A 27087-nucleotide genomic window follows, 5' to 3' on the forward strand; every position below is an offset into this window, starting at 1 on the left:
ATGACGTCTCGTTTTTGACAAGACACCTTTCAAGAATGCTTCCTTTATGGCTATAGCAGTCAAGAACAGTACGCGGACTGTGTGAGTGACCATCCGTGTTTTTAAAGAACATGTTCTGGGGAGAAGACTGTGTATGAGGTGCATTTAGAACACGGATTAAAAAAACGCAGCAATCCATACATACAACCTAACAAGCCCTACAAACCAGTTCTCAAAGTGTGGTTCCCAAACCAGCAGCATCAGCAGCATCCGGAAGCCTGTCAGAAATGCACATTTTCAGGCTCCACTCGAGACCTGCCAAATCAAACTGTGAGTGGAGACGCAGGATCCCGTGGTTTAATAAGCCCTCCTTGGGGAGGGGTCAGGGGGAGTCTGATGTTCAGAGGCCTGTTCACTTCTGAGAGCCGCTGCCCTACAGGGTAGCAGGAAACCTGGGTTTTGTCACTGATGACCTTTATCCTCGTGGGCAAGACAGTTCCACCTCACAAGCAAAACAAAATGATGGGGCTTAACCACGAATCGATCTGCTAGTCGGGGTTCACAGCACAGACTCCTGCCGGCTGGTTGCAAATCCGGATTCCTGGGCCCCCCCTCCAGAGAGGCTATACCACTGGGCATGAGTAGGGGCCCAGGAATCTCCATGAGCAGCCCCTCAAGGGATCCCGATTTATAGCCAGGACTAGAAGCCACTAGAAGGCCCTGGCACCAAATATCACATCAGAAGTAATTGGGGAAAATGATCCTTTAGATCAGGGTCAGCAAACTTCTTCCGCAAAGGACCAGAGGGCAAAAAAGCTTTTCCACCCCTCTAGGGTGCCGCTGGAGTCTGAAGGCAATCTCACACGACCAGTCAATGAATGGGGATGGCTGTGTTCCAACACCTCCTCATTAAATGTGAATTTCAGGTCACTTTCACGTGTCATGAAATACTATTCTTTTGATGTTTCCAAACAGTAAAAAATGTTAAAACCATTAACTTGTAGGCTCCTGGGCTATACAAAAACAGGCAGCAGGCATCGGCCAGGGTTTGCTGCAGCCGCTTCACTGAACACTGGAGTAATTACACAAGCTTGGAGGTCAGCCGCGTGTTGGTGCACACACTTCAACGCAAACGCTGCCTTCAGGAAAGCTAGATGGTGTTTTTAAAAACTGAAAGTTTACCTTGCACACAGCAAAATACACAGCTTGAGGAACCACACAGAACACACTGAGCATTTCCATTACCTTAGAAAGTTCACGGGTGTCCCTTCCCAGCCAAAATGCCTAACTAACCACTTAGTTTGATTCCCTACCTTTAACAGGGCGATGCAATTGGTTTGAAATAAAAACTGGAAGCTCGCGCTTTCACTGCTGCTTTTAGAAACCGACACTCCTTAGATGGAAGTTACTAGAATAGCTATCCGCTGGGCAGAAGCGCCCTTTCCTCCTGAATGTGGGGCAGCTGCTTGGGATTTACCCATCCCTTCTTTATGATGCCTCTCATCCAGCCCCGTGGGCTCTTTCCGGGCAGGATGGCAGGTGCACCGCTCGAGGAATGAGGAAACAAGCCCCCTCCAGGGGAGACCGCCTTCACCCATCCCCACCCAGGGCTGCTCTGAACGCTGGGGCCCTTGCCCTTCCTTCACACCCCAAGACCCTCCCTCTCTTGAAAGAGAAACAGGTCCAGCTTTCCTCAGAAACAAATGTAATTCAATTGAGTTGTTTAAATTCAAGCCCATCACTGATGGCCTCCGTGCTCAAACTTGAGGAAGGGATTTCAGGGGGCGCCTGGGCGGCTCAGTCGGTTAAGCGTCCGACTTCGGCTCAGGTCATGATCTCACGGTTCATGAGTTCAAGCCCTGCGTTGGGCTCGGAGCCTGGAGCCTGCTTCGGATTCTGTGTCTCCCCCTCTCTCTGCCCCTCCCCTTCTCACACACTCTCTCTCTCATAAATAAACCTTAAAAAAAAAAAAAAAAAAAAAAACAGGAGGGGGGATTTCAGGAAGCTGCTTTACCAGTGGAACGTCTCCACTGACAAATTAGAAAAACCTTCATTGTATCTTCAGCTGGAAGGAAAGGTCCCCAAACACTGGGTTCTGTTCCAGACACAGAAGGAAAAGGGGGTGGGATTGTGGGTGAGGGAGATGGGGAGAATGAGAGAACCCAACCTGAGGGTCACGCCATCAGGAGCACAGCTCCTCCCCCTAGTCCCCTACCCCACAGGGCAGGGACCAGCCCCCTTGGAAGCAAACAGCAAATCAGACAGGGAGAGAAAGGTAAGGAGAACGGCTCTCCAATTCATCTCGGATCAATACACCCACGGAGTCAGCGGTTCCCTAACTTCAGGGCCAACAGAAACAGGCGGGAACCTTGTTAAAACACAGATCCCAGGGCCATCTTCACAGAAGTGGATCCAGGGAAGGGCCAAGGAGCCTGCATCGGCGACAAGGGCCACTAAGTGATTAGGAAGCAGCTAGTCAGGGAGGCGCACGTGTGGAGAAACACTGCACTCGAGTTTGGGGCATTTAATTATTTTTTTGTTTGTTTTGAGACAGAGAGAGAGAGAGAGAGAGAGAGAGAGAGAGAGAGAGAATCCCAAGCAGGCTCCACACTCACCATGGGCTCAATCCCACAACCCGGATCACGACCTGAGCCAAATTCAACGGACACTCAACCAACAGAGCCACCCCGATGCTCCCCGAGTTTGCGACACTTAAACCCCAAAGTCCCACTCAAAAGGAGTGTCCAATGTGAGACGGTGGGAGGAGAAAAGAGATGAAAAGCTCAAGAGCAGGTACTCCCTGAAGGGAGAGGAAGACGGACAGACAGAAGGGGCTGTAGTCAAAGACAGTGTGGGCAGAAGAGACCTTTTGCAGAACCACCAACAATGTCCAGGAAAGCAGCCGTGCGGGGGGAAAAGCCAGGCCTAGCAATGGTGGGTTACGAGAGCATTTTCTAAGCCCAGTTTGCAAAAAGGCTTTTTCAACAACTTTTGCCATAATATTTTGAGACGATGCTCATTCAGTCTGTGAAATAGTTCTGCACCTGGCTGCATATTAAACAAGGCACCCAAGAAGCTTTTAAAAAGTGTACTACGGCCTGAGTCCCAGCTGAGAGGCTGAATTCATCGTCCGGGGCCTGGGCTGAGAAGGACTCTTGTCAGAAGCAGCAGCACGGAAGCAAGATTGTGCACACAAGACGATGGAACATCAAAACAAACCGTGTGGGTTTTTTCCAGACCTTTCTACTTCCCTAGAGCAATAAAACAAAACAAAAGCCACCGCAAAGGAGGGGTGGGGGAGGGGGCAGGAGAACCCGCCAATCTTGAAGAGTGACTTCGGCAGAAAGCTTCAGAAGTCATGACGAGGAGGAAGACCGCGGGTGCACCCCATCCCTGGGGCCCACAGAGAGACGCGCCCCCAGCACAGCGGCCAGGACGGGAAGCGGCAGGTGGGAACACAGCCCCCTCACTTCAGTCTGCTCCTCAAGAAGTAACATACGGGGAAGATGGTCGACTCTGGACCCAAGCCCCAGTTGCACCCCTCGTCACCGGCCAAGTGTGGACGTCTGGACAGGTCACTCCACCTACGTTCAGCCTCCAAAGCACTACCACGCGGCTGAGGATGCCTTCCCCACAGGGGAGCTGGGAGGACCAAGAAGCACAAGTGGCTGGAATGCACCAGTGTGGTTCCTGGTAGGGAGAGGTCACCAGGCCACCCCCCTTACCATGTCAACCCTGCTGCGGAGAAAGTGGCTTAGAAAGGAGGTACCTCCAGAGGTGCCTGGGTGGCTCAACCGGTTAAGCATCTGACTAGTGATTTCGGCTCAAGTCGTGATCTCGGATTTCATGAGATCGAGCCCCATGGCAGGCTCCGCACTCTCAGTGCAGAGCCTGCTTCGGATTCTCTCTCTCCCTCTCTCTTTCTCTCTGCCCCTCCTTCACTTGCATACCCTCATGCGCTCTCTCAAAATAAACATTTAAAAAAAAAAAAAAGGAAAGAAAAGGAGCACCTGTGTGGCTCAGTCAGTTAAGCATCCACGTTGGCTCAGGTCATGATCTCCCAGTTCGTGGGTTTGAGCCCCATGTCGGGCTCTGAGCTGACAGCTCAGAGCCTGGAGCCTGCTTCGGATTCTGTATCTCCCTCTCTCTCTGCCCCCACTTGTGCTCTCTCTCTCTCTCTCTCTCTAAGATAAATAAAAACATTAAAAATTTTTTTTTAAAAAAAGAAACGTGGTGCCTCCTTTTTCCCACCACTTGCCAGGGAGGTGATCACGGGAAGAATGTGATCCCCTAATCTCACCGCAGAGGCATCCTGGGGTGGACCTCTGAAGCCGCGTTTAAAATTGGAATCAGGCAACAGGGGGCTTCTGCACCGCCCCAGTGCACTGTGGGTACCCGGGCTTTGTACACGGACTGGACAATCAACTCCCCATGTACAGCACAGAGTCTCTGGGAAAACTGGTTCCAAATTACAGGCCTATAAATGAATTTTTGGAATGGAATGCAACTTCGTCAGTCACACAGACAACCACCTGGATTTGTTTTAACAAACGGCCTCTGCTTATTCTGCTGAAATTACAGCCAGTACTATCGGGTGCCATGTCTGATTCCTGCAGATAATCTGTAAACTGTCTTCTTTCCAAACAGGATCTTCACATGTATTTTTCACAAAATGATACTCATCGTAAGCAAATGGTATTTAAGTCTCCAAAATAAAAAAAGTTTAAAAACATTTTTTTTTAACATTTATTCATGTTTTTTGAGAAATGGAGAGAGAGCAAGCAGGGTAGGGGCAGAGAGGGAGAGACACACACACAGAATCCGAAGGAGGCTCCAGGCTCTGAGCTGTCAGCACAGAGCCCGACGCGGGGCTTGAACTCAGAGACCGTGAGATCGTGACCTGAGCCAAGGTTGGCCACTTAACCGACAGAGCCACCCAGGAGCCACCCCCCCCTCCCCAACCAAAAATCAAGTTTTGATGTACTACTTTCTATTCACCTCTTCCAGTCATAAAATGCAACCTGGTCTGAGCTGAGCACATGGGATTAGTTAGTTATGTTCAGCACATGGGTACCAGGAATGCAAGAGAGCATCCTGCTAACCTTCAAGTAGGAGCAATTTAATTTGCCAAGCTAACCACAAAATTGAAAGTAACAATGGGACTGATGGCATGAGATGTCAACCATTCTCTGCGTGCCCGCACATTAGCGCTGCTGGAAAAGTCTGGACGTACCGCAGGCTCACAGAGGCACAAGGAGAGTGTGCCACCCAGAAGCAGAGCCTGGAATCCCAAAGTCAACTGAAGATGAGAGGGACAGGCAGGTCAGAGGCAGGCTCGGCTACAAATAGACCAAGCCTAAAGGATGGGAAGAAGAGGCTCATTCCAGAGGAACTGAGCGGCCCAAGTCAAGAGAGATCCACAAAGGAGAAAAGAAAAAAGGCACCAATTTGACCCACCGAAGGAGGACAGGAAGCCAACGAAGGTCATGACCCATGGCAAAGGCTATACACATTCTCTGGGACAGAGGGAGAGAGACAGAGAGGGAGGGAGGGAGGGAGGAAGGGAGAGACAGAGAGAGAGAGAGAGAGAGAGCACACACGCATGCACGTATTCAGCTAGAACCTCACTGGGGCCAATAAATACTAACAGCATCCAAGTCCCTAGCCATCTGTCTACCTAGCCAGTGGTGGGGCCATGCAGGGTGGGGCCCAGCTGTCCAGTCCAAAGGGGATAGGGAAAACACCACGGTCTCAAAGAGTCAGAAATACCCTGGATTCTAAATCTACTTAAGCTGGATTCACATAAAGGTGCAAGGAGGCAGGCCCCCGAGACTGGATTCTTCTCAGGTCTTACTAAGGCATTTTTCACTAGTACTGGGAATATGGTGGGTAACAACACACAGATGGTGTGCCCTCTTAGCAAGCTAAGGTTGGCAACGCTTGACACAGCCCATGTGCCTCAGAATACCGGCACATCCTGTCGTGTTTTTTACTGCCCATGGTTTCCCGTTCCAATGTAGATGTTGTTCAGGGCAGACGTGGACGTACATGGGATAACAACCTCAGGTTTCAAAATGCTGAAATTTACAATAGTGAGTTCAATTTGCAACACAGAGCCATGCAGATCAGCAAACATGCACGTGTTTTCTTTCTGGAGCTAGGTTCCCTAATAAACAAGCAGATCCTTTTTTTTTTTTTTTTTTTTGCTGTAGTCCCAGAGTGAAAATGAATGGAAACATTTGACTTTCCCTCTTTGAGCCACAAGACGCCAAACCAAATTCTTGGAAGAGTTCTAGAGAGGAAGACTCACGTGGCCTTCAGAGCGTAAAAACATTTTCTCACTGAAAACCAAGCACTTTGGACAAAGTGCATTTTGCTTGGGCTTCAAAGCAGGACTGAAAGTCCCAGCGGTGTTCAGTCTCTGGAGTGCAGATTTCTAAGAAACTCCCCAGACTGGCGTTTAATAGCCAGCTCAGAGATGGGTATTTCCAGGACGAAGTAGCAAAATGTGGGAAACACACAGAGAATTTAAGAGTTTCCCAGCTCAATGCTGTATTTTTAATGCAGCTGCACTGTTTTGATTAAAATGACTTCCAAAAATAACAGATGGACCCATTCTAAAGTTTCAACAAAAGAAGCCAACACATCTGATTTTTAAAAATTATCTGTTACTTGTCACCAGTGTGCCCCTTTCTCCCCTTTTTTTAAAAAATGTATTTATTTATTTTGAAAGAGAGAGTGAGGGAAGGGCAAAGAAAGAGGGAGAGAGAGAATCCCAAGCAGGCTCTACACTGTTAGCACAGAGCCGCAGGGCTCGAACTCACGAACTGTGAGACTATGACCTGAGTTGAAATCAAAAGCAGACCCTTGCTTAACTGACGGAGCCACCCAGGTGCCCCTCCCCCTACTTTTAGATGGCTATGCGGACACTTCCCTTTTGAGAAGGGAAGAGTTGGGGCAGCACCATCCATCTACACGGGCACATCACGTGGCTAGTGCGGATATTCAGCAGCGGTCAGCATCTCCCCTAGGAACCTGGAGGCTACGGCAAGTTTTTCTTGACATGGTCTATTAAGAAAGATACAAACCAGAATTTCTAATGTGCTCTTATTTTCTGAAAACAGCACAAGCAAGGGCACCCAGACAGTAGTTTAAAAATAAATTACACAGGGAGTTGGTGCTTGATGGGTACAGACTTTCTATTTGGGGTGACAGAAAAGTCTTGGAAATAGTGGCGAGGCTTTCACATATAATGTAATTAATGCCACCAAATTCTACACTTAAATATAGTTGCGATGGTCGATTTTATGTTATGTATATTTACCACGATAAACACACCTTCAACATGGAGAGGAAAACCCAAACTCCGTTTCCAAAGAAAGCGTACCCCCATTCATTTTTCTTTCCACTCAAATCTGGATGTTCACGGCAGAAACGGATCACAGCAAATCATTTACACACCTGGAGAAAATGGAAACCCCAAAAGGGAATACAAATCTCGCAGCTCGTCACAGCTGTTAACAAACACACATACGCAAGAGCAACAGAATTTAAGATGGCAGTCATACCCCAAAAGCCAGGGCTCTATACTGTTTTAGGGATACGCCGTGCCTCTTGACTGGACTGCAGAAACACCATTGTGTTCAACTTTGCTGGAAGCCACCAGGAAAACTCAATCGGAATTCTGTCCAGTCGGCGGACTGGAAAACATCTGTACTGTCGTCTCAGAGCTTGGCCCTGAGACTCAAGGCACCCTGGTGACACTGCTTGTGCATCATGAATGCTGTCCCCAAATTCCTTTTCCTCCATCTTCCAAACTGTCTCCCAGCTGGTCTCCCCCTTCCCCTACCACTCATCTGAGTGGTCCTGGGGCGGGGAAAGGGGGTGCGGGTGCCGGGCCACCCCACCTGGGGGGCCGCACCAACTGCCGTGCACACAAAAGGAGCTGGCGGGGAGGCCTCTTTCCGCAGGCAGCTGCCTCGACCCACAGCTGGCTCTGCACGTGAAGCCTTGTGGAATGCTGAAATCCAGGGCATTCCCGAGCTCTTGGGGGCCAGCTGGGCCGCGGGCTTCCTTGCAGACAAGATTTCTAACTCAGTTAAAATATCTAGAATCCACTACTTCCTGTTAGCAGTCAGATCCAACCTGCTGCCCCTGGACATGAAATCACAGAGTTTTAGCCATCTACCCGACAGTGTGTGGGATCAGGGTCCTGTTTAGTGCTGTGCAACAGGAGACGTGCTGGGTCGCCCCGCCGTCCATTCTCCGGCGCTCAGCAGGCTTGGGGGAGATCTCCCCAGGACCGCGGAGAGGACACACCGAGTGCACGCAGGGAGAGGGTGTGCAGCACACGACATTCGAGGAGCACACAAAGACACCCAGGGGGGCAAAGTGAAGGGAAAACAGCCAAGAAAAGCAGCTGGACAGGGTAGAAAGTGTGTGAAAAGGACCGAAAATGTATCCAAAAAAAAAAAAAAAAAAAAAAAAATCACCACACTAATCCATTAGCAAGTTTCACAAGACTGGGCCCAAAGTATTAATTCCAACCAGTCAAAACCAGAAGATCAAACCAAAAAGGTTAGAGACGGCTTTAAACGGGAGGTGTGATTATAAATATTTAGTAGTGTTGTCTCCTGCAGGCCCGGAGGAGGTCTGAATTTCCTGAGGGGCTGAGGACCGACTTGAGAGCACCAGGCAATCTAATGGCCTTTTTGTGAATTAATAAAATGAGAAGAATAACTTTTAGACCCAAATCTAATCATACTTACTGCAAGCAAATAAAAAGAGAAGGGCGAGGAGGAGGGCATTCATTTGTAGACTGGGGCCATTAAATCCCCAGCCAGGAAAATATTTCTGAAGACCCCATAGAGAGACAATGCAAACAAAAAACACAACAGAATGACTGCAAAGAGTAATCGTCTTGATTAAGTTTACCGGGGTGAGTTAAATAACTACCCCTTAAAACACAATTAGGTAAATTATATCACTGTAAGCTTTTTCCCGAGCAATCAAATTAGGTGCTTTTCAGAAAAGATAATAGAGCTTACTCTCAAAGTGAAAAATCTAATTTAGAACTTATCACTCAATTTACAACGCTCCTAGAGGGTGCTATACTGATTGCCTGTGCACCTCGCGGATGTTCCAGAAGTGTTCAAGGCTGTTCAAGGCTGTCTTCCATCCTATGCTTTCCTAAGAGTTGATCTTTTAGCCATACTCGTACCCTGCTAAGCCAGGGTGTTCTTCTGAGACTCTGTCCGCAGCTTAGCATCCAAGAAGTACAGGTATATCTCGGAGAGATCGCAGGTTCGGTTCCAGACCACCACAGCACGTTGAACATTGCGAAAAAAGGGACTCAAATGAATTTTTTGGTTTCCCGATGCACACAAAAGTTAAGTTTACACTATACTGTGGTAGCCACCAGGCCAAGAAGTGACTGCACTACCACAATCTAGAAGGCGACAGGCCTAAAAGATAACATACATACCTGAATGTACACATACTTGCTAAAAGAATGCTAACCATCATCTGAGCTTTCAACGAGTCAGAATCACGGGTCACCAGAACAAACAGGAAAATGAAGAAGTCTGAAAACTCGCAAGAATTACCAAAATGTGACAGAGACACAAAGCGAACAAATGCTGTTGGAAAAACGTCACCAACAGCCTTGCTGACGCTGGGTTGTCACAAACCTCCAATCTGAAAACAAACAACAAAAAACAAAAGAAGACACTAAAAAAGAAAAACAAACCCCCCAAAAACAACCCACAGCACTGCAAAGCTCAGCAAAACAAAGTGCAATAAAACAGTGTATGCTTGTAAGTAACTTTCAGGGCAAGTGCTAACCTGCCCATGCGCAATGCGTCCTCCACAGGCCACAACTATGCGTATGTTTCAACAAAGCCTGTTAGCATGTCTCTTGCACATTTCTTTTTCCATCTGCAAATACTTCCCGGCGAGTAGAGCAGAAGTTATAAATCAAATGGGAACATTCTGGTCCTCTCTATTCCCTGGACCAACCTACAGTAGTTTAAATTTTAGTGTGGAATGGGATTTTAAGTTAACAGTAAAACTATCTCCCTGGACAAAAAAAAAAAAAAAAAAGGCTGAGCACGCGCACACAATTCTCAGCGACTCAATGAAATCAGAGAACGTGCCCTTTGGTGCTCTCACCAAAAACGACACACTATTATTACCTCCTACCCAGGGTCCCTGAGGTCCCACTTGAGGATTTTAGTCACACATGGCTCTGCTGGGCTTCCCACACCAAACAGGACTCAGAAACTGCTTTGCGGTCCACTCGAGCATCATTTTGTGGCAGTTGGCCCAACCTGGCCATGCTCGGGGTGAAAAGATCCTAGGAAGGGAGGGCACAGAGCAAAGGGAAGGGAAGAGCTTTGGAAGTCAAAGGAAAGTTCTCCAGCTTTTTGTTTTTTGGTTTTTTTTTTTAACGTTCATTTATTTTTGAGAGAGACACAGAGTGTGAGCAGAGGAGGGGCAGAGAGAGAGGGAGACACAGAATCCAAAGCAGGTTCCAGGCTCTGAGCTGTCAGCACAGAGCCCGATGCGGGGCTCGAACCGGGGAGATCATGACCCACGTCAGATGCTTAACTGACTGAGCCACACAGGCGCCCCTCTCCACCTTTACCGAAAGCCCTCTGTTAGACCCCACCCCAGACCTGTCAATCCGAATGTGCATCTGAAGAAGACCGCCAAGGTGATTCCCGTGAATTATGAGAGGGCGAACTAGTAGTTTCCTAGGCTGTTGGGAGAGTTCACGTTTTAGTAACAAAAATGTCACTAGAATTGTTCTTAAAAATGCAGAAAAAAGTGGGGCACCTGGGCGGCTCCGTCGGTTAAGCCTCCGACTTCAGCTCAGGTCATGATCTCACCACTCGGTTGGTGAGTCTGAGCCCCGCATTTGGCTCTCTGCTGTCAGTGTAGAGCCTGCTTTGGATCCTGTCTCTCTTATCTCTCTCTCTCTCTCTCTCAGCCAATACCTTCCAAAGTTACCACAGTCAGGCTTGACCAGGACAAGGCCACGCTCTGTGTCTTTGACCCTGATTCCTTCCAGAATCTGTCCCTGCCCAGTTAAGGAGTAGCTGTTCCTGTCCTGGGGACCAGAACCAGTTCATGAACTTGCCCTAATCCCTGGTGAACACACCCATATGTCCCACAGCAAACTTGGGATGTGAGGAGAGGAAGAAGTCGGTCAGGAAAGAAAGATACTAAGTCCTCCGCCACTCTCCATTCTTGATCCTGGTCTGAACCCAATTCCTTCCATCTCGTGTCACTCTTCTTGTATCTTAAACCCTGTAATTCCTACACAAATCTCCAAGCTAATTATACTTGGGAATGACAGAGTGGACAATCCAAGACCAAGTATTTGATGCCCGATGGAAGGAAGATTAGAAGTCAAAGTTGAGAGCTGCTTTCATGTTTAAGTGCATGTTATTCTGGTTTAGTTCTTTCTAAGCCCACAATCCCTAAATACTGTCAACAGTGACCAGAACTACTGGCCTGACCAGCCCATGCCACCTCTGCTCACGGAGTGCTATGCAACACTGCATAGCACTTAAAAATAGTTACATTTAACGTTACGTGTTTTTGCTGCAATTTTGTTAAAAAGAGGTGGGGGAAGAGTTATAAAGAAAACACGAAGCGGGGCGCCTGGGTGGCTCAGTCGGTTAAGCGTCCACCTTTGGCGCAGGTCATGATCTCACAGTTCGAGAGCTGGAGCCCCACATCTGGCTCTGTGCCATCAGCCGGAAGCCTGGAGCCTGCTTTGGATTCTGTGTCTTCCCCTATCCCGCTCGCACTCTGTCGATCGGTCTCTCTCAAAAATAAAATAAACGTAAAAAAAAAGAAAAAAAAAGAATTCTCCTTGGGATCAAAAAATAAGTCCATAAAAAAAGAAAATTCTACTAAAAATCTGTTTCACAACACTTTCACGAACCGAGTTACATCAAGTCAGGTGCACTGTTTAAACACTGTTCTCCTTTTCCACATCATCTTAAGAAGTAGGCACAGAAGGGGCGCCTGGGTGGCGCAGTCGGTTAAGCGTCCGACTTCAGCCAGGTCACGATCTCACGGTCCGTGAGTTCGAGCCCCGCGTCAGGCTCTGGGCTGATGGCTCGGAGCCTGGAGCCTGTTTCCGATTCTGTGTCTCCTTCTCTCTCTGTCCCTCCCCCGTTCATGCTCTGTCTCTCTCTGTCCCAAAAATAAATAAACGTTGAAAAAAAAAAAAAAATTTAAAAAAAAAAAAAAAAAAGTAGGCACAGAAGCTACAAGGAAGGGAATTCTCATCTGGAGGAAGTAGGAAGGGAAGAGGGACAGGATAATGGCAAGACCGACAGAGGCAGACCAGCTCTGCGCGGGATCGGAAACACTGAAGCAGTGCCTGACCCAAAGCTGGGCAAAAGTCACTTAGCCTGTCCTTAGTTTACAGATCATACTGTACAACCCGAGAATGTGATGAGAAAGCAACCAGCCCGGGGAGCAGCACGGCATCCACGCTGGCCGTGACCGTCAGACACGGGATCCGTTGGCCGTCTCTGTCCGTTCCCCGCAATCCACACCTACGAAACACAGCTAGGTCTTTACCACCGAATGCTGAGCAACTATTCAAGAGTCTCAGATGAGAAAGAAACTGAGGAACCGCAAAACAGCCCAGGAACATCGCTGTTTATCAAGCCAAGAAATGAGAAACGTACCAAGTGGACGATCTCTGAGGAGTTTCGATACGCGAGCAGCCCCCTGGCCTTAATCAACTCAACACTGACCCTGAAGCTTTTGTTCTCAACAAACTTGCAGACCAGATTCAGAACCTGTGAGCTTTAAATACTGGGCGTTATGACCCCCTTCTCTCTTCAGGTCTTAAATCTTTTTTTTTTTTTTTTTGAGTCCTTTGGTCGTACTGATATACTTAGAATATAGTAGTAAAACAAGTAGGTTGTTTTTGGACAAAGACCGTATTCAAGACCTGACAGAGGCAGATGAAACAGGAGTGCATTTCCGTTTTGACTTAAGTAACCATATGCTTTTCCAAGTTTTTCTTTTGAAGTTTACCACTGGGTAAAACCTAGTTTTATCCAAGTCATCGACTTGGGATACAAACACTATGACACCTCTCCTACTTTACAATTAAACTAACAGCGATTTTTACTGTCACTTACCAAATAACACAGCTTGCTATTTTACAGTCGTTTGCTGAGTAGTTGCCCTCTGCCCTGATTTTCAGGATATTCAGTGTAGCCTTCTTAAGACTACATCAACCTCTATTCCTTTTTTTTTTTTTTCTTTTTTTAAGTCCAAGGTAATGAATATGTAGTGTAATAATGGTTTCAGGAGTAAAATTTAGTGATTCGTTGCTTACACATCACACCCGATGCTCATCCCAAACAAGTGCCCTCCCCTTTAATGACCATCACCCATCTAGCCCGTCCCCCCAGCCAACACCCCTCCAGGAGAGGTCTTCAATTTTGATATGTGCCTCTGAAAAAGGGATCCCTCTGTAGCATTCAAATTCGTTGCCTTTATAAAATAGAGACACCAGCCTCCTTTCACAACTGCCCAAATGTAATATTCGGTTTCTGAATTCACCTGTCTGTTTTCAGTGATACTACAGGCTTCATGTTACACTAAAGAACCGGGAACCAGAAGCAGCCCACGTTCTCACTGGCAGATGGGTTATTTCCAACCCTCTCGGGAATCTCAGAATTTTAGGGAAAGTGGAAATGAAACCAAGATGCACGTATCAATGACTGGGCAACTTTTCTCAAATGCTTGCACCCCTGTCCTTCTGGATCCTTTGGCGGGATTCCCGGGGGAGAGAATCAGCCAAGCCTAGCGCTTTTCTGCCCTGCACTGGCTAGAACACCGTGTGTGTTCCATTTGGAGAATTGGATTGCATCTCACACGCGACGGTGTATGTTACACATTCTTTCCGGGATTTGGTGTTCCCACTTAGAAACCACTCTTTAAGGTATGGAGGGTGGGGGCAGCGAACACGCATGCTCTAGTGGAAGACAACCCCGGGAGGCGGAGCACGGGCACCGTGAAGGCTGCAGGTCGAGCTCACCTGACCATAGTCTGTCCGGAAGACGACGACGCCCTCTGCGCAGGAATTGACAGTACTCGGAAAATGCTGGCCATTTTCTCTCAGCCAGACCCGTGTCCCCTGTAAACAAAACACACAGGATTGAACTAGGAGTTTGGACTGTGTTTCGTGGCAAATCACCACTCTCGAAATTACTGACTACGACATTCCTTTGCGGGGAAAAAAAAAAAAACGTTTTAAGAAGCAAATGTTTTTCTCAGACAAGAAGGGCTCCCCGGGAAGCATCGTCCCCAGCCTTCACTAGACACCAAGCATGACCCGGTGTCCCACCAGAGGATGCGGAGAAGGGAAGGAGAAAACGGTACCCCCCGTGCTGCCGAGATACAAGCGCTTTACGTGGACGATCTCGGTTTCCCTCACGAACGCCCCCCGAGGCAGCCACTGTTGGCAAAGTCAAGTCAGAGAAGTGAAGGCCTGAAGGCATAGTAGCAACTAGCCCAGCATCACAAGATAGAGAGCACTTGACCCGGGCAGTCGGGTTCCAGAAACAAGTTTAACCAGGTCGTGACAATGCTGCACCTCGTGATGAAGACTCTTTGGGACCTGCTGGCTCCCATCTTCCCAGGGCCACGCCCCACACACGTGCCCACATGGAGGGCATCAGAACACCCCACTGACTTCCGGCTGCTACCAGATCTAAGTGTCAGATGAACTCTCCAAGGGAGGGACTAAAGTTTTAGTAAAGATCAGAACCCAATCCCCAGGTGACAAGTTTGCTAGGAACTCCAGCGTTCAAGACAGCAACTTCCAGATCCCAGTGTTAACCCCGGGGCTTTTTTTTTTTTTTTTTTTTGGTGTTGATTTTATTTCCATCTTTTGTTTCCCCACTGGACAAATGAAACAAGCATAGTATTTACCTTTCCAATGATGAATGTCCTCTTCCTTTGATTTCACAACATGAGGACCACTTGTTTCTAAGAACCAGTGATAAAAGTCTGAAGGAATCACTGGGGTGGGGGGGGTTACCGGTCAATTTGTAAAGAATTATCGCTATGCTGTACGCCCACGTGATGGAATGAAACACTGACTTTTCACACCGCATGAAGTTATTTCAACTGAGTTCAGTGTCCTCAATCCCAACAAAATTGACAGTAAACGAGCACACCCTTAGGACACAACGTGTTAACGTGTTAATGCTATACCTAAGTTATCACTCGAAACGGCACATACAAGGGCCCCCCGGGTGGCTCAGTCGATTAAGCATCTGACTTTGGTTCAGGTCATGATCTCACACTTCAGGAGTCTGAGCCCCACCTCGGGTTCTTTCCTGTCAGCTTGGAGCCCACTTCGGATCCTTTGCCCCGCCCCCCTTCGGCCCCTACCCAACTGGTGCACACAAGCTCACGCTCTCTCTCTCAAAAATGCATAAACGTTAAAAAAAACTTTGTGTAATAAAAAAATGGTACTTACATCGAACAGCTTTTTCTAGAACTTTTAACCTCATTTTATTGGTCTACTTAATTTGCTTTGATTTCAAATGTTAAGTGAAATATTTAAAATATGTTACTTATAATTTATTCAGCTGGCAGTTTAAGGGACTACAACTGGCTTCTTGATAGAGCTGGTAGGGGATAAATAATATAGAATTAAATTCATCATGGGGCGCCTGGGTGGCTCAGTCGGTTAAGCGGCCAACTCTGGCTCAGGTTATGATCTCGCGGTTTGTGAGTTCGAGCCCCACGTCGGGCTCTGTGCTGACCGCTCAGGGCCTGGAGCCCGCTTCGGATTCTGTGCCTCCCTCTTTCTCTGCCCCTCCCCCGCTCATGCTCTGTCTCACTCTCTCAAAAGTGAATAAATGTTAAAATAAATAAATAAACTTAAAAAAAAAAAAAAAGAACACACACAACATCAAGTGGGAGAAGTTCCCATCTCTGCATGCGTCAGTCACATACCTCTGATTGGCGGTTCGGGCTGAGACACAGGGAACGCCAAGAATGACACTTACAACTGCCTGTCCCTCCCGATTTATTAGCAGGCAGCTGCTTCGAAAAGGAATATTTACTCCCGGCATCCTCTAAGACTGTCCTGTCAAATATCACTCCATACAGAAACCACATCATCTGTAATGACCTAGAAAAAGACTCCCAAGTGCCTGAACTATTGTTTCCATCTTTTTATTTTTGTTAAGATTTATTTATCTAAGTAATCGCTATACCTAACATGGGGCTTGAACTCACGATCCTGAGATCAAGAGTTGTAGTCTCTACTGACTTAGCCAACCAGATGCCCCATTTTATGTGTGTGTGTGTGTGTGTGTGTGTGTGTGTGTGTGTGTGTGTGTGTATTAGAGAGAAAGAGAAAGCATGCATGTGAAAGTTGGGGAGAGGAGCAGAGGGAGACAGAGAGAGTATCAAGTAAGCGTCACACCACCAAAGGGCCTGATCCCAGGACCCTGAGATCACTACCTGAGCCAAAACCGAGAGCCAGACATGCGACCAACTGGGCCACCCAAGTCCCCCCCCCCTTTTTTTAAAGTAGGCTTCACGCCCAGCATGGGGCTTGAACTCACAACCCTGAGATCAAGACCTGAGCTGAGATCATGAGTCAGACGGCTAACTGACTGAGCACCCAGGCGCCCCGTCTTTATCCCATTTAATTTACACATCAGAGACTGCAACATTTTAAAGCTCTGAGATACCTACACACACACACACACACACACACACACACACACACACACACGCATTCAAATGGAAACTTTCAAAGTTCTATAAAGTGAGAACTTTAACTCATTAGGTACAATCATGAAATCATAAACCACAGTCGTTCCTCCACCCTCCAAGTCCTAAGTCCAAAAGCATTGCTTGCTAGAACTGTCACCTGCACTATTTTTTTTTTTCTTACATCAAAATGGATTTCATGTGCTGCCCGATTATTAAAATTGTCTGTCAGGGGCGGCTGGCTCAGTTGTTCAAGCATCCGACTTCAGCTCAGGTCATGATCTCACAGTTAGTGAGTTCGAGCCCCGTGTCAGGCTCTGTGCTGACAGCTCAGAGCCTGGAGCCTGCTTCCGATTTTGTGTGTGTGTGTGTGTGTGTGTGTGTGTGTGCGTGCGCGCGCGCGCACGTGTGTGTCTCTCTCTCTCTGTTCCTCCCCTTCTCACCCTCTGTCCCTCTCAAAAATAAAGATTAAAAACAATTATTTTTAAAAATTGTCTGTTTGGTACGAATCAGAGATTTCGTCACGAGACATTGCCGAACTCATATAAATTGTCACAAGGATGAACACAAACCTCCCAACTTCCAGAGGCTATACGGTATGCAGACTCTTTCACTGGCTGCGGTGGTCCCTCCTACCTTCTCAGGTGAAGGTACCATAAAGCCCTCTGTTGACACAGTCCTACATGACCAAACACACAGTTCACCTTCCTTAGTCCAAAGGTCTTTTTCAACAGGTGTGAAGAGCTGCTCATAAGCAAGTTCTAGGAAATCCGCCCAGACTGCCAATCGGAAGCTCACGGCCAGTTCTACTAGACCTATAGACAGCAGCTGTCTGCCACAGGTAGGAAGGGAAATGCATGTAAAACGTTCCCTTTGTTCCTTGGAAAAGCTTACACCGGCAATGTTCATGAAATCAGACCTGCAAAGCAAAACCAAAGTAGGTATTTTTCCATAGATTGTTCTTGGTGGTTTCTCTGAGCCCCCGAATGTTCTGCTTCCATTCTATTCGAATAGAACACATATGCCCAGGTCCAGTAAAGAGGCCACCCACAGGCATTTAAAGATGAAGTCACAAGCAGACATTTACCGGACCATCCAAGTTGGGAGTGGGGAAGAGAAATTTGCCCACCATATGCAAGTCATTATATTCTGTCATTGTTAAATAAGGCTGATAATGTACAATATGGCAACCTAGCATATGGAGAAAGCTTGCAATTGGAGTTTAAAACTGTCTTTAAAAGTTTGATTATAACATACACATTTTATTAAAACTTGGACAAGTTTCCATCCTGATCTCTGAGACGGATATGTGTCAAGTTTAATAGCTAAAAATTTTCCTGCGCATAATCAATCACCAGTAACATTTTTTTTACCATACAAAGCACTTGCTCAAAAGTTCCCATCTCCTTTGATCTAGAGCAATCCTGTAAGATAACGAGGCAAGTAATACCATCCCTTCTTCAAAAGTGAGGTTCCTAGGGGTTCCATTTTCCATCACCAGCAAACAATTTCCTGGATAGGATTAAAAAAAATACTATCGGTGTTAGTGAGGATGTGTGGTACCCCCATTTAGAAAACGGTTTGGAAGTTTCTTAAAAAGCTAAACACGATCTTGGGGCACACCTGGGTGGCTCAGGCAGTTAAGCGTCTGACATTGGGTCAGGTCACGATCTCGCAGTTTCTGAGCGTGAGACCCGCATCGGGCTCTGTGCTGACGGTGTGGAGCCTGCTTCAGATCCTCATCTGCCTCTCTCTCTCTCTCTCTCTCAAAAATAAATAAAACTTAAAAAAAAAAAAAAACTAACCACAATCTTACCCCAGGTTTCAACAATTCACCCTAGAGATCTACCTCCTTGAAAGAAATGTTTCAAAAGTCGTGCATGCAAATATTTGCAGCAGCATTTTTAATGGCCAAATACTAGAAATCATTCAAATGACTATCAACTGGTATAGAGACAAATAAAATGTAATAAATCCATGCAATGGAACTCTTCAGTAATAAACAAAACAAAACAGCAAGCCACTGACAGAATAATCAATAAGCAATATCAATATCAATTGCAATAAGCAATATCAATAATCAATAAGCAATAAGCAATAATCAATAAGCAATAATCAATAATCAACAATCAATGATCTCAGAAACATTATGCTAAGTGAAAAAAGCCACACACAAAACAGTTCATAGTGTACGGTTTCATTTATATGGCATTTCTGGAGAAGGCAAATCCATGGACACAGAAAGCAAAGGAAAAGCTGCCCGGAGCTAATTGTGGGAGGGACACTGACCATGAACGTGGGAAAAGGGAGCCCGGGGGTGATGGAACAATTAGAAAGCTGGATCGTGTGGATAACCTTGCAGCTGTATAGATAAACCACAGCTCCTTCAAATGTGGACATGTCATTGGTGAATTTTATTGTCTGCAATTAAATCTTGGTGATTTCAAATCATTAGGAAAAGTTAATTTCCAAACCTATATACTTCCCAATTGTACACGCACATTCTTAAGCATTCTATAATGGGAAAAACCTAATCGTGTCTCTATAATTGGGCAATGAGAGACCAAGAAACATACATACACATGCGTGCGCGCGCGCGCACGCACACACACACACACACACACACACACACACACACACACACACAAAGATGCAGGGTAAGGGCTGAGTGAAAACTCCGAAGATTTGTGTTGAATTCAAGTCCCTGCTCTCTACTGATGTCAACAAGGGGGCTAAGTGGCCACACTGGAGACTTGCCCAAACGAAAGAGAAGACTGGGGTAGAGTGTATCGTTGTCTCATGGTGCTCAGGTATTAGCCCCTCACCCTGGAAGATCATTCTTAATCTCCCGCCAACTGCCGACCTGGAGTGCCTCCTCCCTGGGCAAGGAACTTTATCCGGCTTTTCCCCCTGACCGTGGCCACGCGAAGTCGCCTGGAATTGTTACCTCCTGGCCCTTGACACACACACAGTTTGCTGATCCCTACTTTAAGCTAAAGAAGATAAAATCGCCAGCACAGATTTCAACCTACTGTTACCCTTTTCAAAACTACCGCATTTCTCTTCTGGTTTTAAAAAGGATTTTCTCTTCTGAACTCTGAAAACACTTAAGTTTAAAAATAAGGTAGGGAAACAACCCTAAAAAGAGATAATGATGATGGGCTTTAAATACCATGCTGTGTGGCATGTTCTAATTACAGATTCACAGAAAAGAGAACATTCCTTACCCAAACACACAACTGAACCTTAGACCCAGAACAGAGCACCACACCTACTTTTCTCTTGTAAGTGCTTACTTGGACTGTGTCAAGTGCTACACTTCAGGATTCTCTAAGAACCTACACCATAAAATCACAATGTGCTTGGAAATTTGATATTTTTTTTAAAGACAAAGGGGACAAATAATTTTGTAACGGCTACATTAATATGGCTATTTAAATCTGTAGTAAATGCAGCAGCCAAAGGAAAGTTCTGCTCTTTTGCCTACAATGATTTTTTTTTTTTTGAATGAGAGGAGCACGAGTAGGGGAGGGGTGGGGGGGTGGGGGTGGGGGAGAGAGAATCTTAAGCAGGCTCCACACCCAGCACAGTCCCTGACGAGGGGCTTGATCCCACGACCCAGGGATCATGACCTGAGCCAAAAACCAAGAGTCGGATGCTTGACCGACTGAGCCACCTGGGTGCCCCTCTAACCTGGCATCTTCTAAGGTGTCTAATGTCGAAGTCGGGGGCAGGGCAGGGGCCAGGGGACCCTGCTCCTGACGATACTGAATTCCAGAAACTGGATGTAGATAACATATCATAGTATCAAGGACTTAAATGGCACTTTTTCTCCATTTTTTTAAATGGAGATATATTTGACATGTGACATTAGCGTCAGGTGTATGTGATTCAATATTTGCATATATTATGAAATGATAAACACAGTAAGTCTAGTTAATGTCCATCGGCATACATGGTTGCAATTTTTTTGTGTGATGAGAACTTGGAAAATCTCCTTTCTTAGGAACTTTCAAATATACAATACGGTATTATTAACTACGGTCGCCATGCTGTACGTTACATTCCTAGGACTTAACTCTAACTAGAAGTTTGTACCTTTTGACCTCCTTTTTTTTTTTTTTAATTTTTTTTTTAACGTTTATTTATTTTTGAGACAGAGAGAGACAGAGCATGAACAGGGGAGGATCAGAGAGAGAGGGAGACACAGAATCTGAAACGGGCTCCAGGCTCTGAGCAGTCAGCACAGAGCCCGACGCGGGGCTCGAACTCACGGACTGTGAGATCATGACCTAAGCCGAAGTCGGACACCCAACCGACTGAGCCACCCAGGCGCCCCCCTTTTGACCTCCTTTACCTACTTCTCCCATCTCCCCCCACTGCCCCCCACAAACCATTGAACACCCCTCTGTATCTATGTTGTTTTTTTGGGGGGTGGGGTGGGGGTTAGATTCCACATATGAACGAAATCCCTCCTGTTTTACAGTCAATGGTTTTTCCACTGGAAGTAGAAACAACTCTTCAACATATTTTTTTTAATCCTTCTATTCCAATCCACCTTAAAAGACACATGGCTTTTATAACAGACCAAATGCTAATGCGAGCTCCTCAACTCGGCACTCGCAACATTTTGGTCGAGGTAATTACTTCTAGGGGGTGAGGGGACTGTCTTAGCTGGAAACCACCAAGCCAGAGTCATACAAAGTTCTGGAGCCACAGCCAAATTAGAGTTTTTAAAAACCACTCATCGTCCGTGACCTAATTGAAAGCAGACTCCATTGTCTACATTCTAAGAATTTCCACAACCTCCCAGAGTAGGATCAGCCCCAGATGCAACAGACCTGGGACAGATCTAATTTCTGGTGACATTAGAGCAGGTGCGTACAGAAGGGAGGGGGCGGTGAGAGCCTGCCAAGTGCCGGACAGACATAAGGAAAGAGGTCCAGGAGGCAGACGGCTTGATGATGGGGTTAGAGGGACGCTCTCCTTTTCCTCCCTCCGTCCAGTCTGTTTTGTTTTTCATGTGAATTACAGCTGACTTTTGACGCTTGTACACAGATGCTTGAACTGTACCGACAAAAACCTGTCCTCTGTGCTCACAAACCCCAACACAAAACTTGCCAGAAAGCTTGGAGACGGTGCCGACAAGAATGAAGAGAGGAGCAAAAGCCCGTGTACAAAACGAGTGTGGGAAACGCGGCACGGACACAGCAGAGGGGGCAGAGCCCGCAGATTAGAAACACATGGGGAAGGTGAAGTCTACGCCGTCTCCCCTCCAGAGGTGGCTCAGAAGGGGGCCTGGAAATGCGGTGGAGAGGCCGGGGAGACCACGGTGTCCTAGCATCCCTGCAGCGGTGGGCGGTCTCTCCACGCCCTGACCACACAGCACACACAGTGTGGGGCCCACGGGGCTGAGTGATCTCGGGCTCATTGCCTCCCCTCGTGACTGCAGGGGCTCGGACCTGAGGCTGGCAATCATTTCTGAGCAACCGTACCAGATTCCGAAGAGGCTCGCCGCAACCAGGCTCTAAGCGGAACCCGGGTGGCATTAGGCTCATGTCCCAAAGGACGCAGAATTCAACCAGGGGCCGAGGCCAGTGCTCCACCCTGCACCGGCTGCAGAGGAGGGCCAGGGAATCAAGGGGGGGGCTCAAGAGAGAAACAGTGAGCAACAGCCCGTGATGATGGAAACGTGTGGCTTGAGGACCCCAAGTCTGTCCCGCTTTACCGCTGGCTGTGGAATGGCGACGCCTTTCGTTTTCCATCCGGGCAACCCCGACAACCATCGTATGCCCACCAGAGCTGATGGGCCACTGGATTCCAGAGGAAAACGTGTTGCTGACGTTCTGCTTCAGACTCAGAGACACAATCCACCCCCGTCCCCCCGAACCCTAAGATTTTGCCACAAGGGTTAAGTAACTCCACAGACAGGCCGACCCAACTCGTTGAGGATATTGCTGAAGTACTGTATATTTTTATAAGAAATGTATGCCAGCTACGTGTATGTACATTATACTTGTAACTTTCAGCTACATCATCCACGTCGTTATTAACATCATTTCCTGGCCTCACCTATGGGCCTAAGACCCATAGGTAGACATGTAGTGTCTCAAACAACTCAAACACATCTTTAACAGTATGGCTGCAAAGAGAGGAACGTGTGCATTCGTGATGCAAAGTTCACAGACAATCCGTCCCATGTCTTTAGATAGGATCCCATGCCCCCACCTGCCAAGAATCATGAGGCACTCACATTTTTTCCTGTTGTCCTGCCCAGAGGGTCAAACTCTGTTACCACCATCGGCTACCTGGAAGGCAGCTTCCTTGCAGAGGATCACATGAAAAGTACACAAATGACAGGAGGTAAAAAGCAAGGAAAAGAAGAAAACCGTCCAGAAAAAAACTAACCTTTGCTCACTCTTCCCCAGATACAGGTACAAAGGCTCATTGGTATCCCCCCACTCTCGATTCAAAGTCAAAACCGAACAAATGGTGCTAAAGAGCAACATGCCTCAATTATGAACATGCGATGCTATCAAGAGTTTATTCCACGGTTACAGGGTTCCGACCTTGCCAACCGATTCAGCCCTGATTTTATATTCTATTTTTTTCTACCTTCTTTACAATTCCTGAAGATGGCTTTTTTTTTTTAAATTAAATTTGGGGCTCCTGGGTGGCTCAGTCGGTTAAGCGTCCGACTTCAGCTCAGGTCACGATCTCGCAGTCCGTGAGTTCGAGCCCCGCGTCGGGCTCTGGGCTGATGGCTCAGAGCCTGGAGCCTGCTTCCGATTCTGTGTCTCCCTCTCTCTCTGCCCCTCCCTCGTTCATGCTCTGTCTCTCTCTGTCTCAAAAATAAATAAAAACGTTAAAAAAAATTTTTAATTTAATTTTTTTTAATGTTTTTATTTATTTTTGAGACAGAGCATGAGCAGGGGAGGGGCAGAGACAGAGGGAGACACAGCATCCAAAGCAGGCTCCAGGCTCCGAGCTGTCAGCCCAGAGCCCGACGTGGGGCTCGAATTCACGGACTGTGAGATCATGACCTGAGCTGAAGTCAGACACCCAACCGACTGAGCCACCCAGGCGCCCAGATTTAATTTGATTTAAAAAAATTTTTTTAAATATTTTTGAGAGAGAGAGAGAGAGAAAGACACACACAGAATCCCAAGCAGGCTCCAGGATCCGAGCTGTCAGCACAGAGCCTGACACGGGGCTCGAACTCACGAACAGTGAGATCATGAACTGAGCCAAAGTCGGACGCTTACCCAACTGAGCCACCCGGGTGCCCCAAGATTTTATTTTTTAAGCAATCTCTCATACTCAACACGTGGACAGAATTCATGACCCTGAGGATTAAGAGTTGCATGCTCTAGTGACTGAGCCAGCCAGGCACCCCCTTAAAATGGCTTTTCGGTTGCTCTTTTAAACTACAGCGACTCGAAATTATCTCAGAAACCATTTAAATCTGAGGGTAATGAGACATCTGCAAGTTGCTGAGCTAATCTCAAACACTGAGAATCCAAGGAACAAAAATCAAACTAGTCCATTAGTTAATCGTTTACCACACAGCCAACACACGTTTCAAAGAAAACAAACCAGCGCTAAGCAGTTAATACACCTGAAATTTATTCATCCATCTATAAGTCACTTAATCCATAAGGCCATCCATCCATCCACCCACCCACAAGTCCATTCATCCTATAAACATCTTTTGAGGCCCCTATCATGTACCAGGCACTATGAAAGGTTCAGCAGAAACAAAATCGCTGCTGCCCTCAAGAGCTTACAACGTATCCAAGAGAGAGTTTTCCTTTTCTAATACCTTCCCCATCGACTCTCTTCCAAAGGAAATAATAATTACAAGGAGACCAAGACAAGAGAGACAAAGTAGCCAATGGAAGAAAGGACACGTAGACTTTATAAAATGCAGAAAACTGTTCTGGTGCTAAGAACTCTCAAACACTACTGAGAAATCCTCCCTAAGGGACTTAAAACTGAATTTCATTCTTCCTTCCAGTGGAAACAGGAGGAGATACAGAACAGGAGGGGTAATAAGAGACCATCACAAGACGCTTGTACTCTTCATGGAATGGAATACCAGACATCCTTTACCACTTATTCCCTAGAGTTTATGGCCCTTTCCTAATCTTGACCAGAATAATTAAAAAAACAAAACAAAACAAAACAAAAAAAAAACCCTACAGATAAAAACTGATAGGATCATCTTAATGAAATCCTGTCCTGGCTATCTATTTTTAGGGGGAAGAAAACCCCTCCAACTTACTTGGAACAGGACTTTGTCAGCATTTCCTAAAAACAAATAAACCAAGAACACAGTAGGAAATAAATAAACTTAAAACAGCTATCTCTCACTTCTGCGGCATACACAGTGATTCCTTTGCAGAATTTTATTAAATTTCAAAAAAGTTATTTTTCATACAATCATACTTCCTGAATTAAGAGGTGCTTAAAAAAAGAATCTAATCGGGGCGCCTGGGTGGCTCGGTCGGTTAAGCAGCCGACTTCGGCTCAGGTCACGATCTCGCGGTCCGTGAGTTCGAGCCCCGCGTCGGGCTCTGTGCTGACAGCTCAGAGCCTGGAGCCTGCTTCGGATTCTGTGTCTCCCTCTCTTTCTGCCCCTCCCCCTCTTATGCTCTCGCTGGCTTACAAGCATCCAGGCTCTCTCTCTCTCTCAAAAATAAACATTAACATTTTTTTTTACTTTTTTTAATGTTTATTTATTTTTGAGACAGAGAGAGACACAGCATGAATGGGAGAGGGTCAGGGAAAGGGAGACACAGAATTGGAAGCAGGCTCCAGGCTCTGAACTGTCAGCACAGAGCCCGACACGGGGCTCAAACTCACGGACTGTGAAATCCTGACCTGAGCCGAAGTCGGATGCTTAACCGACTGAGCCCCCCAGGCGCCCCCCCCCCAAAATTTTTTTTAAATAATCTCAATCGAAAAGGCAGATTATATATTGGCAAGAATTCAGAGAAACTAGAACCCACATACACTGTTGGTCAAAAGGCATAATGGCACAATTGCTCTGGAAAACAGACTGGCAGTTCCTCCAAAGGGTAAACATAATGCTTCCGTATGACCCAAGAATCCCACTCTTGAGGCATATAACCAAGCGAAATGAAAATATACGTGCACACATCAAAACCTGCATACGAGTGTCCACAGCGGCCTTATTCACGATAGCCCCCAAGTGGAAATAACCCTCATAGTCCATCAACTGATGAATAGATTTTTTTTTTTAATGTTTATTTATTTTTGAGACAGAGAGACACAGAGCATGAACGGGGGAGGGGCAGAGAGAGAGGGAGACACAGAATTGGAAGCAGGCTCCAGGCTCCAAGCGGTCAGCACAGAGCCTGACGCAGGGCGCGAACCCACGGACCGTGAGATCGTGACCTGAGCCGAAGTCGGACACTTAACCGACTGAGCCACCCAGGCGCCCCAATAGATTTTTCGATGTGTGCCCCATCCATTCAATGGAAGATCGTTCAGTGATGCAAAGGATCACATTACAACATGGATGAGGCCTGAAAACATCGTGGCAAGGGGAAGAAGCCACAAGGGACCACACGTTGCCCGATTCCATTTCCATGAAATGTCCCGAAGATAAATCCATGGACGTCGAAAGCAGGCGGCTGGCTGCCTAAGGCTGGGTGAAGGTAGCAACGGGGATTGGGGACGGATAGCTAATACATGTGGGGGTTTGGGGCTTTGTTTTATTTTTGTGGGTGGTGAAAACCTTCTGGAATATGCTAGTATTAATATATACTACCATACTTGTGCGAGTAATTAGTGAATATGCTAAAAACCACTGAATTGTGTGCTTCAGAAGGTGGATTTTAGGAAATGGGAATTACGTTGCAAATCAAAGAGGAGAGGAAGAAAGGCCAACCAGAAATCCAGGAGGAATCACTTCTGACTTCATTCCCTCCCTGGATCCAACTACCCCACGGCCATCCACACCCCCGGCCTCCCTTACCCCATACATACGTCAAGAAAGCCTTTTCGTTTTACAACTGGTTTTCATCGAGTAGCTTTCACAGAGAGGTATCAGTTGCCATCTTTGTAAATGCATGAATGTCACGACTTTCGGGAGACATCCAGAAGGCAATTCACTCAACAAGAAACTTACGCAGATGACCACAACCGGTTTTTATATGCTTTCCCCAGAACATCAAAACCATAGTCATTTCAGTGCTTTGACTGTTTGATGTAGGACAGGATTTAGGTCATGAGTATGAATAGGAGGCAGGAATGGGTTGGTTTTTACTTGCTGTTGAATCTCCAGCACCTGGAACAGGGCTGGAC

General features: G+C 46.8%; 1 protein-coding gene across 4 annotated transcripts in view; it reads right to left on the bottom strand.

The window, feature by feature from the left end:
- MYO10 (myosin X) overlaps positions 1 to 27087 on the bottom strand; it is a 229358-nt gene that overhangs the window by 165838 nt on the left and 36433 nt on the right. For 3 of the 4 annotated variants that reach the window (XM_078444497.2, XM_078444491.2, XM_078444498.2), the window contains one exon: positions 14057 to 14155. The exons of the other annotated variant lie outside the window; for it this stretch is intronic. In XM_078444497.2, the coding sequence (XP_078300623.2) occupies positions 14057 to 14155 (99 nt within the window). Of the gene's footprint in view, positions 1 to 14056; positions 14156 to 27087 lie in introns of those variants that run through there. 4 annotated transcript variants of the gene reach the window in all.

This window comes from Panthera onca, chromosome A1 (genome assembly GCF_046562875.1).
Source record: "Panthera onca isolate mPanOnc1 chromosome A1, mPanOnc1 haplotype 2, whole genome shotgun sequence".
Taxonomy (NCBI): domain Eukaryota; kingdom Metazoa; phylum Chordata; class Mammalia; order Carnivora; family Felidae; genus Panthera; species Panthera onca.